At 34.4% G+C, this 12662-nt stretch overlaps 2 protein-coding genes across 4 annotated transcripts; one reads left to right on the top strand and one right to left on the bottom strand.

Annotated features, from left to right (window-relative positions):
• Positions 1-2601: 2601 nt before the first annotated feature.
• LOC131602441 (organic cation/carnitine transporter 4-like) lies at positions 2602-10108 on the top strand. 3 transcript variants are annotated; one of them, XM_058874558.1, is made up of 2 exons: positions 2602-3211; positions 8874-10108. In XM_058874558.1, exons 1-2 carry the CDS (start codon positions 2785-2787, stop codon positions 10055-10057), a joined length of 1611 nt encoding a protein of 536 aa, XP_058730541.1. In that variant the 5' UTR covers positions 2602-2784; the 3' UTR covers positions 10058-10108. The 3 variants fall into 3 exon arrangements, 2 of the variants coding, with proteins under 2 accessions (XP_058730541.1, XP_058730542.1); XR_009284090.1 differs by lacking the exon at positions 2602-3211 and adding an exon at positions 4518-4691 and having other exon boundaries at positions 8874-9005; XM_058874559.1 differs by lacking the exon at positions 2602-3211 and adding an exon at positions 4539-6468.
• A 139-nt stretch (positions 10109-10247) lies between these two features.
• Positions 10248-11825, bottom strand: LOC131602443 (uncharacterized). The gene is made up of 2 exons (XM_058874560.1): positions 11225-11825; positions 10248-10437 (listed from the first exon to the last, which is right to left on the bottom strand). The coding sequence occupies exons 1-2, from the start codon at positions 11563-11565 to the stop codon at positions 10392-10394; spliced, it is 387 nt and encodes a 128-aa protein (XP_058730543.1). The 5' UTR covers positions 11566-11825; the 3' UTR covers positions 10248-10391.
• Positions 11826-12662: the final 837 nt, after the last annotated feature.

The raw sequence follows: 12662 nt of genomic DNA, 5'->3' as shown, positions 1-12662 counted from the left end.
CAAGACTTTGATGCAGAAGAGCTCTCGAATGAGAAAGCCCAAAAGTTTTATCAGTTGTTGAAAGAAATATATATACCATTATTTAAGGGGTCTTCTGACTCTAGACTATCAATGTGTGTGAGGCTATTGGCTGTGAAGTCAAATTGGAATGTTCCCGTCACATCAGTCAGCATCGACCATAACAGACATTATTAAGGAGAAGTATAAAAAATAATGGCCGACTTATGGAGCAGTACTTGATAATGATAGGAAATATTTGTTTATGGCATTTCAGGTATAATTAACTTACTCATTTAAGCATTTCTTTTATATTTATTCAGATATTCATAATTATACTTTATTTAATATTTTTTTGAATTCATACAATGTAGGAGAAGTGTTGTTGGGATATTAGAGATGAAGTCCAAATTAAAGAACTTTTTCACATAAAATGTGATGCCCGATTTTCTGACACCATGAGGAATGTTAGACTTAGATTGAAAAAAAATGAACACGTCCATGATGGATAGGAGAAGACTTATTTCAAAAGCTTATTGCCTATTGGTCTTATGAAGCCTTTTTAGAGAAATCTGAAAAGGCAAAAAAATAGATCATCTGAAGTTGGCGGCTGCAACTACGCAGCAGACAGTATTAGTGTTGCTGAAGTTGCACGAAGGGTGGTAAATTTATTTATTAATTTATTATTTAGATTTAGATTATTCATAATTTATTTATTTTTGTTTATTTTTCATTTAAATAGCGTGAAGAGTTGGGTACCTTCACTTCTTAATGAGCTCCATACGGAGACTCATCTCATGGGAAATGGAGAATTTGTTGATAAGCGCTCAAAAATCACTCAATTAAGTTTTTCTTATATTAAATTATTTTATTTCTTTCTTTCATGTACCTAACTTATTTAAATCATTATAACATTTAACAATTTTATTTTTACAGGAGAAGTTTGATAGATGACTTTCTCTTTGGTTGTCAGAGCATCCTGAAATACTTGAACCGCCATCGAGATATATTGTGACCCTAATGTGGGTTTTTCGTATTTGGCATGATGTTTCTGGCGGAAAGAAGAAAAATGGGAGAGTGTAGGGTGCTGGAGGGTATGCCAAAACTATCAAGCGGCGTAATAGGTCTTTCAGAATGAGACTTGCTGATGGAGAAGGATCATCAAATCCATCGATACTAACCATTGAAATGCTTGAAACTGTGAGAAATTTGGAGAATATCGAGGCAGCACGTGAAGTAGCAACAAGAAATGCAGAAATAAAAGAAATGGAGAGAAAATAAATAGAGACGCAAGAAGAAATGAGGAGAAGAGAAATAGAGTTGCGGGAAGAAATAAGGAGGTAAACACTTGAGTATCAAGAAGCTATGCGGATTGCAAATGAGCGGGCACAAAGAATTGATTAAATTTTTTTCTTCAAAATTCAGATGGTGGATATGGAGGAGTTGTTGAAGAGGAAGAGGTAGAGGAATAGGAAGAGAATGTTTGAGCTTGTATGAAGTTTTTTTTAAATATCTTGAATATTTATGGATTTTAAGTTGAATGAACTTTAATTAGTATTTGTAGTTTAATATTATGTATGGAGTTTATTTTAATTATTTAGAATTTAATTTTAAGTTTAAAGTTAGTATTTATATTTTAATAAATTATAAATTATAAATTTATATCATTTTAAAATTATAATATTATTTTTATTAATTGTTAAATATATATACTAACAAATTGTCAGGGGATTTATCCCAAACAAAATAAAAACGTATACAGTTTGCAAGGGGGAAAGTCCCAAACAAAATGACTGACACAACACTGTTCCTCTGCGTCAACTGCACTACTACATTCAGTCTACGCTTCTGTGTCATATGCGTTCTGCAATTTGTGAGGGGTTAACCACCAAGCAAATTAGCGAGGGGCTACCCACTACACAAATCAATTTGCGATGTTTTATTTTGCTAGGAGACCTATCCCCTCGCAATTTGCAATTTACTAAGGGGTTTATGTAGTTTGTGAGGGGCTTAGCTCCGGACAAATTGTAGAATTTCATGTAGTGTAAAATATCCTTTTCATCATTATACCCACTAATAATATAACATTTATATTTATTTCTAAATGTGAATTTATAACATTTGTAAGAAAAATCAAAAGGTACAAAGATGAATCTTAGGTTGGCAACTAATTTAAAAAACGACTTTTTACTCATCATAAAAAATTAGATGTGTACTTCCCACCAATTACATTGTAACATTTAATTTTATTTTATTTAATTAATTATTAAATAATATACTTTTAGTTGTTTTCAATATATTTTACTCTAAGAACAACTCTATCCAATTTTTTATGAAGGGTGGATAAGAATTTACATATAATTTAAGTATTGTTTTCATCTTAGCTAAGACCCAATCAAACTGAACATTATTTTAAGAGTACATGCAATGTAAGCACGTTGCACCGAACACATGCATCACCCCTCAACAATCGGGGAATAATTTTGTCTTACTGATTTATAAAACATTTTTACGGAAAAACACCAGTATTATTTTTAAAAAGGTTAAATATTTAAGACAAAGATTGTGGATGATTTTCAATTCAATGCATTTGAAAATATTCCATATTTGACCCTATCCCTCATTTTATTTTATTTAACTCTGTAAACCAATCGTCTCGTGAGATTCAAATGTAGTGATTACAATTTTCAAAGATAGATTATCTCCCTCTTTGTGAAACCTAAACAAAACTCACACATTAATCACAACACAACCACAAACACGAGTTTCGATATTTTGGCACAAAAAATGCCAACCACGTTGCCCTCTATTTCAACCACCGTGGAGAAGGAGTTCCAGTCTCCGCTCTTGCCGCCGAACGACGAATCCATACCGGAGAAAATATGCATCGACGAGATGCTTCAGACTTACTGCGGGGAGTTTGGGTGGTGGCAGTTGACGCATTTCTTAATGACGAGTCTGGCGTGGGCGTTGGAAGCTTTCCATACCATGATCATGATATTTGCGGACCGTGAACCGGAGTGGAGGTGTCTCGATGGTGCGGCCGGTTTGGGTTGTGACCCGGCAGCCAAGAGTGTGTGTGGATTTGAACCGGGTTCGTGGGAATGGGTGGAGGGTGTGGCTTCCTCGACTGTCGCGGAATGGGGTTTGGTTTGTGGTGATAAGTATAAGGTTGGCATGGTTCAAGCCGTGTTTTTCGCTGGCTGTATGTTTGGTTAGTTCTCTCTCTTTATTTATATTTATATCTTATTAATATTGAGTGGTGCAGTAGGAATAAAGTAGAAAAAGGTTTGAGGATAAGTTTTAGCACTCTTAATTTATAATAAGTTAATAACCATGTGTCATTCATGCACTACAAAGATTCTTAGGATTAAGATTTGAGTTTGGCAATATTACTTTAATATTATGAGAATACATTATACTAATGGATAATAAAACCTTTAAAATACTAAAAATTTCAACTAAGGAAATTTTTTAAAAAGGGAAAGTTTCACACTCTAAAAATACAAATGAAAATCAATAACTATTCAATTTTAAATATATTTAACATTTATTAATTATCGTTCAAGGAAGGTTGTAGGAGAAAGGCTCTCTTTAGTAAAAATAGTTGTCGTAAGTTTAAGATAGATCTTGGACTGATTTTCATTAGTTTGTCGTTTTATTAATAAGGTTTTGCTTTGATCATGTAACATCAGGTTGGGAATGTTTGCTTTTTATTTGTTTGGTTTTGTTTTGTTGGACTTTTTCTGGTTTAATTTTGTGAGATTTCAAAGTGTTCAGAGTTGGATAATATAACTCCTTTTGTTTATGTTATAAAAGTTGAAGTGGAGTTTATGAGACTAAATGCTATGAGTGCTATATGTTTTTTTGTATTGTTTTAATCGTTATTCTACTGCAAAGATATTAGATGAGTTGGATGTTGTGTATACATCCTAGGTACAGTTCAAATGAGTTGGATGTCGTGTAAACATCTTAAATGTAAATATATACATTAAAATATTTTGTTGTAACCCGCATTACGGAGTAGATCATGTTTGATAGTGTGATACACTAAGTGGTTGTGTTTATTTAATTAAATTTTTTGATAATTATGTGCAGGGTTTAGGGTGTTACATTAGTATTGATAAGTTAGTTGATAGCTTATGACTCATGACTAATGAATGATAACTTATAGCTTATAGCTGATGACTGATGATTTATAGCGGATAAGGTAATTAAAATGTTAGATAAAATTAGCAGTTCAATTAGTTGATAAATTAAAATGACATAAAATACTTTTAATATATAATTGTTTTATTTAAAATTAAAATTATAAAGGATATTAATGGGTTTTATTTAAAATAATAAGGGAAAAAAGGAACAAAAAATGATAAGATATAAATTATAAGTAAAAACGCTAATTGAAATATGGAAAATAACTTATAAGCTACTAAAATAAACTAAAAACTCGTGATGAAAAGACTCTACCATGATGAAAAGACTCTACCAAATAGATTTTTTATTGTCATATGAATATATAATCTATAAGCTCAAAAAATTGTCTTACGAAACAAAGTCAAAGTATAAAACTTTTTACCTGCACAATTCTTATACTCTAGCTTAAAAAGGGTTACTTTTCCTTGTATCTCGGTCAGTGAAGATGAGATCTCTCGGTTAGGTTTGCACCATTGGAAGTTGATTTAACTATGGTTGAGGTAAGGAGTAATAAGAGTCTAGGTCTGGATAGTTCCAATTTTTCCTTCTTTGAGAAGTTCTGTGATTTGCTCAAGGAAGAAGTTTCAATTATGTATGATTAATTTTTTGAGAGTGATGTCTTACTGAGGAGCTTGACGTCCTACTTTGTGACTTTTATCCCTAAGGTGGATTCTCCCTTTGTCTTGGTAGATTTTAGGCCATCTAACTTCTTTGGTCTCTCTACAAGTTGTTGGATAAAGTGTTGGCTTCCAGATTATATGTGGTTTATGAGGAAGCTTGTCTCCTCATCTCAATCGACCTTCCTTAAATGTAGGCGGCAGGCAAAATGGTGGCTTTGAATGAGATTATGATTTATCTAAGAGCTTCAAGTGTGATTGTTTAATTTTTAAAGTGAATTTTGAGAAGGCTTATGATTCAGTGAGTTGGTGTTTCCTGAATTACATGTTGAGAAGATTTGGGTTTGATGTACGATTGAGAGTGTGGACTAGAGTTTGTATCTTCTCGAGTAAGATCACTTGGTCCTAGTTAACGAATGTTCAATGAAGGAGATCAATATTTAGTGTGGCTCAAGAAAGGTGATCCTTTGACGCCCTTTCACTTTCTTTTGGTTGTGGAAGACCTTAGTGCCATGCTGAGAAGGGTGGCATCGATTGTGGCGTTCTTCGGGTTTATAGTGGGGTTTGAGGGCCTCGTAGTGTCACGTCTCTAGTATGTAGATGATAATGTTATTTTGGGGAAGACTTCGGTTGATCATAATCTCTAGGATATTAATTTGATTCTTAGAAGCTTCGAACTGGCTTCCGAACCTATGTGAATTTTTCTAAGAGTTGAGTATTTTATATTAATGTAGAGGACTCTTTTCTTGAGTTGACAGAGAGCTTTCTTAATTGCAAAATTGACTATCTTCCTTTCAACTACTTAGGTCTTCCGATGGATGCTAATCTAAGAAGGGAAGGGACTTGGGAGCCTTTTCTTAAGTTCATTCCAAGAGGATTGATTTGTGGAAGAATAAGTTTGTTAGCCTGGGTGGGAAGATAATGCTTCTTAATTTGGTCATGAGTGATATCCTTATTTTTCATCACTTTCGTAAAGATATTAATCTCTGTTTGGAGGAAGATTGTTGGATTTATAGGCATTTTCTTTAGGGAGGGACCGAAGGAAGGTTAAGGGGCCTGAATTAAATGGGATGGTGTGTGTAAGTCTAAGGTGTGACTTAGGGTTAGAAACTTAAGGCTAGATATTCTTAACCTTCTTGATAAGTGGCAGTGGAGGGTTTTCCGTATTATTTCTACTTGGTATGGTTTTTACATCGTCTCTTCGTTAAGGGGTGTCGGCTTGGGGGATTCAAAGGGTGCATCTCCGTGATAAAAATATGTCTTGTTGGTTAGGTCCAATGATGAGGAGAATACATATTGGTTTGCTAACGGAATTAACAAGATGCTTGGAAATGGTGTGAGAACCTTTTTTTTTGGAAGGATATGTGGAAGTATTGGTCCTTTATTGGCGTGTCTTTTAGGAGGTTTTTTATTATAACTAAGCAGGAGGCTCATTTGGTTGGTTTGACGAGGTCTGGGTAGAAGGGTGTGAGTTTAAGATTTTAAATGGTTGCGTAGTTTATTGGTTTGGGATGATGAGATACCTAGTAATTTGGTGTGTTCCATGGATGGTATGGTCACACAAGCTTGGGGGACACTTGGGTTTGAAAGGTACATAAAGAAGGTGACTATTCGTTGATGTCAGCATATAAGCTTCTCTCCAATCTCTCTATTGGTCAGGGTAAGTCTTAGCAGTCAAGATCCTCTCCATTTTCTCTCTTCTCCATTTTGAGTATTACCAAAGTTTTGAGAATATAAATGTAATAATGTAATATTTGGTGGGTCAATTTATTTTTTATACACTACAAATGTCTTCATAACTATAGTAATGGAAAAGATAAATGGAAAAAGGAAATGAAGAGGATCCTAACTCAAGTTTTAGTTGCTAGGTCTTCCTATTACATGTCATGCGATCATGTGGTGAGTTAGATTATGTGCCTATTTTGAAATTGTTTTTTGGGTTTGGAGAAGGATCGACTCTCGTGCTTAATCATATGGGGATGTGTTGTATGACCAACTTTTCTCTCTGGAGCATAAGAATATGTTCTCAATCTTCCATCAACTTGATGTTTTGAGGCAATATCTTTTTTACTTCTTTATTTCGAGTTGGTGTGACTGTCTTTGGTGTTAAATATGCTTAGGTCTTAACGAACTTCAACAATACAAATACCAACTTCAACACCCACCCTCACGCCTAGCGTGGACCTGGGTTAAATGCCCATATTGCCGTCATTAATCTGACTCTGATACCATGTTAAATATGTTTGGATCTCATCCATCAAAAACTAGCTCAAGGAGTGGGGGTTGCCCTCACGTATTTATACAATCAACAGCTCAAGAACAGCAATGTGGGACTTTCAACAAACTCCAACAACACAAATACCAACTTTATATTTGGATCTCAACCCCAAAAGCTAACTCAAAGGATGAGGTTGCCCTCACATATTTATACAATCTGAAAACTTAAATAATGTGGGACTTTAAACAAACTTCAATGACACAAATACCAACTTCAACCTTTGATTTTGGGTTGGTGGTGGGGTTTGTGTAGGGCAATTTGTGTGACCTAGTTTGCTCAGGCATTTCAACTGAGTGTTTTGATTTTGTAGTTTGTTTTGCTCGTTATTTTATTTATGTTACACCCCTGCTTTTGTAGGATTGTTTCTTTTTTAGTGTATTACTTGATCTCTCTAGACTAAAATATTCTAGGGCTATGGTGAAAATAAGATAATGTAACTATGTCAAATGAGCCTTTAGACTAGCAGACTCTTTTCTGGTTTGGTGAGGCGTTAGAAAAGAAAAAAAGGGTTTGATATTTGCAAAAACACTCAAACGCCTAAGTCAATTGTTGATTGAGGTGAGATGAAGAATGTTTTAGATTGTTTTGAGTGTAAACCTGATTTCACGTATGTCGTCCCTTTTTATAGGAACTCTATTAGGGTTTCTGTTTACCTTCATTTGTAGTTTCGATCCAGACCGTTCACGTTGTTAGATGGAGAAATATGACTCATTACGTGATCCAACAGTCTAGTCTTTACTTTTATGCTCGGGTCTAGTGTTTTTAGGGCAGGTTTACGCCTGTTCTTCAAATCCTAGAACCTTCCTTTTTTGTGACATGTTTGTGACGTTCTTGCCATGACAGCGCCTTTATCACTATTTTCTTCCCCTTTAAAGTTTACACGATGTTTCACTTGTACGTGGTGAGACTAGTCTCAGTTAACCATGATCCCGATCCACCGACAAGCAGCTTAATAAGCCGATTTCACCTTGGACTCGGTCCTAATAAAAACACTGACTATACTACTTGCGTGTGTTTGTACTCGATTAAGTGGAAATGAAAACTCGTCACAAGAAATAATATGTGGAAGAAGATTATTGCTGCGAAATATGGTTACAGGATAGTGTGAATTTTCCAGGATCAATAATTTTTAATCAACCGTTCTTTCAACCAAAGTAGGGTGTCCTTGAAAGAGTGTGTTTTTGCATGACAAGTTTTTCTAGATTAAATTTCTTCGAAATATGTTTTGTAGAAATGCAGTTTCCCAATTAGAGTCAGGGAGTGTTCGTTGTGTGTTGGTCATGTTGAGAGTACACAACATCTTTTCTTCACTTGTAATATCGTTTTTGAGATTTGGTATGCCATATTCAGGTGATTGGGTTGGCTATAATCCTCATTGGACTGTCTTATATATGCTTTTGTACTATTTGTAAACTTTGTCAGTTTGGGATATTTTTAAGGTGGGCAGGCGACCATATTTATATGGTTTTGGTATCCTTGAGAAAGTATGGTCTTATAGAGGAGTGGTGGATTAGAAACTCTTTGAAATTGGAGACTGGGGCTGCTATGATTCTGTAGTGGAGTTTTCTGTTTTTTACTTCTTGGCTTTAGGCCTTTTTAAAGGCTGATGTGTGCACAATGATTTTGTTAGTACTTTTTTTCTTTGATTCATTAGTGTAATTATTTAAATCTGGTAATTGAATTGGCCAAGATGGTACTTTAAGTGCAAGTGTTTTTTACACATTTTGAAGCTGAGTTATAACATCATCTCAAATTTTAATTTGAAGTATTCTGTTAACCTTTTGCAGGTGCTGGATTATTTGGTCACCTCTCAGATTCATTTCTTGGAAGAAAAGGATCTCTCATAGTTGTTTGTATCCTAAACAGCATCTTTGGCACCTTAACTGCATTTTCCCCCAACTACATTGCTTACTTCATCCTCCGCTTCCTCACCGGTTGCAGCACAGGCGGTGTCGGCCTCTGCGCCTTCGTCCTCGCCACAGAGCCCATAGGTTCCACAATGCGTGGCGGAGCTGGTATGTCCACCTTCTACTTCTTCTCCACAGGCATCGCCGTTCTCTCTGGCATAGCATACATCTTCCCAACATGGCGTGACCTATACATAGTCTCCTCTATTCCCTCCCTCTTATTCCTCGTCTTCGTCCTCCCTTTCATCTCTGAATCTCCTCGGTGGTACCTTATTCGAGGACGAATCAAAGAAGCTATGAAAATCATGTCCAATATAGCCACCTCTAATGGCAACGAACTTTCAGACAAAGTTTCTCTCGCACTCGACGAAGAATCATCATTATCATCGTCGTTTCATAGCACTACAGATGACAAAGATGCAGTGTCAGGCTCTCTCGTGGACGTGATCCGTTCACCAATAACAAGGACACGATTGGTTTTAGCAATAATCATCAACTTGTTATGCTCAGTGGTATACTATGGTCTAAGCCTAAACGTAGTAAACCTCGAAACAAACCTTTACCTCAACGTAATACTCAACTCAGTGGCAGAGATGCCAGCATTCATGATAACGGCGATGTTGTTGGATAAGTTAGGAAGGAAGCCATTAACAATAGGGACATTATGGTTCAGTGGATTTTTCTGTTTTGTTGGGAGTTTGATGACCAATAAGGGAATATGGAAAGGAGTGAAAATGGTATGTGGAATTTTAGGAATATTTGGGATGGCAGGGACTTATAATTTGCTCTTTATTTACACCGCAGAGTTGTTTCCAACTGTTGTTAGAAATGCTGCACTTGGAAGTGCTACACAGGCAGCACAACTGGGTGCAATATTGGCCCCCGTTATCGTCGTTTTGGGTGGATCATGGCCATTTGCTTTATTCGCTCTATGTGGAATCGTTGGTGGTCTTTTTGCATTTTGTTTGCCAGAGACGCTAAACCAACCACTCTATGATACACTAACTGGAATGGAGGCGGACATGGAAAATTTTTTTGACACTGATGATAACACTACAGTATGAGGAATACTTGCAATTATAGGTCTATTTTTCTTTACTTTACCATAATTTGGTTTCATTTTTTGTTTTAATTTTACACGTTCATCTTTTCTTGGAATGGAAGTTATTGTAATACTGTTATTTTGCAGAAGGGGAATACTATTAAAAAAGGTTTATCATGGGAAAATTTGAAAATAATGTTATGATGCAATGATTTGTTGATTTAGAAGAAAAAGTGATAGATGATTACTTTAATTTAATTACAAGGTCAAGGTGGGTGCCCCTTAGCAATTTTTTTTACCTGTAGCACACTCTACTAGCATTTAATATATATACATTACACATCACATTTAAAATTTCAAAACATGAATGGCGATGCAGAGAATGCTGGCATAATCATAGGCCTGCAATTTAATACCAAAAATCAAGTCAGTTAATGACAAATACATTCCAACAAATCATTCATATAGTTTACACATTATTTCATTTTCATACATATAACACTATTCAATATTAGATTGACCAATGATGCTCCACTTAACAAATGACAAATCAAATTTAAAAATTTTATTTTGTCGAAATTATTATTTTCTAATCAAATCTTCATTCATACATGATCTAATCATTAACTTGATATTATTAACTAAAAATTTTGTGTTATTTTTATTTATTAATTTTTGCTGAAACAAACTCGTGTATAATTTCTTATAATAAGTCAACTGCATAATGAATAAGCAAAATAATGCATTGTTGAAGCAATAAGAATATATATATCTACTTATATTTTATTTATTCATTTATTTATTTTTATATAATCACTTTCAAAATAGCCAGTGTTTTGTACTATTATAAGATGCACTGGCCCATATCATATTTTCTTTCATCCATTATATCTTTCTTAATAGTTGTCACACCATTTTTTAACATAAGATTTCCAAATATAATTTTGATATACTTTTAGTTTAAAATGCATAAAAATGTGACTAAATTACAACTAATCATATGATTTCATAAATAGTTATACTTAAAATCAGAAATAATTAATGATCACACAGCTATAATATAATCTATTCACGTTGAAAAAAAATTGTTATGTGCATGAATAGATTACAGTAATAATCTTGAATTTTGTTAAAAATTTCTTTAAAATGAAGATATTAAAGAAATTCAACGATATTTCTTTTAACTGACCCGTGATAACTGTCGCTGTAGCTCCGGTGATGCACCTTACCAGCACCACGGGGAATCGTCTTCTTCTTAACCTCCTTTCCCGCACAACCCGCACAAGCCACCGTACCTTTCGGCTGAACAACGAGATCTTCCGAGATCGGTCCCAACGAAGGCTTCCAATCCTGCGAGCCACTCTTTTTATGCTTCTTACGATACCGACGGTTAGAAGAAGTGGAAGCTGTAGCAGAAACTACCGGCGCCGGAACCAGCAACCTACCGTCATCCTCCACAGGCACCGAAGTTTCCCGCTCGCGTATCATCGGCGTAGCGCAACAAGAAACGAACTCCAATAAATACCTCATCCGGCTTTCCTCTTTGGTGTATATTGGTTTGGATGAGAAGGAAACGGAAAGAGGGGAGGGAATTCGAAACTATACTACAAGATGGTTCGGCGGTGGAGGGAGGAGGGAACGGAAACAAGTTCCATTGAAGGATTGGAGTTGGAGGTTATGAGAGAGAAAATTGATGGGGAATTTGTATGGGAAATTCGGGGTTTTCTTTGGGAATAACTGGTGGCTATTTTTATAGAGGACGAGAGAGACGCACGCAATATAGGTAGAGATAGTGTATCACATTGATCATTATTTGTCGTTATCCGTTTTCTTTTTTGTTCATATAGCCTGCCATCTTGTGTTTATTACCAATATTGCCACGTTGTTCTCGCAACTACTTGCCCAGTTCAGTGGGCCTTTTTCAGAAATTATTAAATTTATATTTATTTATTCAAAAATGTTATCGTGTTTTAATGGGCAATTATTAAATTTAAATTTTTTTTCCCTCGACTCTACTTCTTTTGAGATTTGTTTGGCCCTTCTTCTCTTTTGCACATGTGATAGTAATAAAAAGGAAAAAAAAATAATTTTTAATGTTGTGGTAATATTCGGAATAAAAAATAAAAAATATTATTAATCAATATTTATAATATTATTTAATAATATTATAAAGAATTTTGTTTAAAAATATTTAAAAAAGGTTTTAAATTTTTTATATAATAAATTAATAATTATTAATTAACAATTATGATAAAGTTTTAAAAAATTGAAATGTAGAAATGATTTTTTTTAAATTAACAATTATAAATATTTTTAGATTTTTTATCGTCTTTCTTTTATTAATCTTCACCTTTGTTATCATATTCACTGATCTTCATCAAAATCTTAGAAAAACTTCAACAACACTACAATATTTATAAACGATGCATGCTTTTTCAGAAGAATCACTTTTAATACCAAACTCAAATCACTTTTGTATGTTCCCAATTCAATACCCATAAAATTTGAGAAATGTATAAAAAAACATAAGCTTTTTTTCAGATAGTAGAAGAAGTCGATCTCTCACAAGAATCATTTCAGAAGCACGTGCTTTCTACGGTTTTCAGATCGCAATAGAGAATATGCAT

This window comes from Vicia villosa, linkage group LG5, assembly GCF_029867415.1.
Source record: "Vicia villosa cultivar HV-30 ecotype Madison, WI linkage group LG5, Vvil1.0, whole genome shotgun sequence".
NCBI lineage: Eukaryota > Viridiplantae > Streptophyta > Magnoliopsida > Fabales > Fabaceae > Vicia > Vicia villosa.
Note: the sequence above shows the minus strand (reverse complement) of the source record. Positions and strands in the feature narration are given on the sequence as shown.

What these genes read in the sequence shown, in the direction of transcription:
- LOC131602441 (XM_058874558.1), top strand. Translation starts at nt 2,785, where the DNA reads ATGCCAACCACGTTGCCCTCTATTTCAACCACCGTGGAGAAGGAGTTC. An exon ending in TTTCGCTGGCTGTATGTTTG is followed by an intron (nt 3,212 to 8,873) that starts GTTAGTTCTCTC and finishes AACCTTTTGCAG; the next exon opens with GTGCTGGATTATTTGGTCAC.
- LOC131602443 (XM_058874560.1), bottom strand. Translation starts at nt 11,565, where the DNA reads ATGAGGTATTTATTGGAGTTCGTTTCTTGTTGCGCTACGCCGATGATA. An exon ending in TACAGCGACAGTTATCACGG is followed by an intron (nt 10,438 to 11,224) that starts GTCAGTTAAAAG and finishes ATTAAATTGCAG; the next exon opens with GCCTATGATTATGCCAGCAT.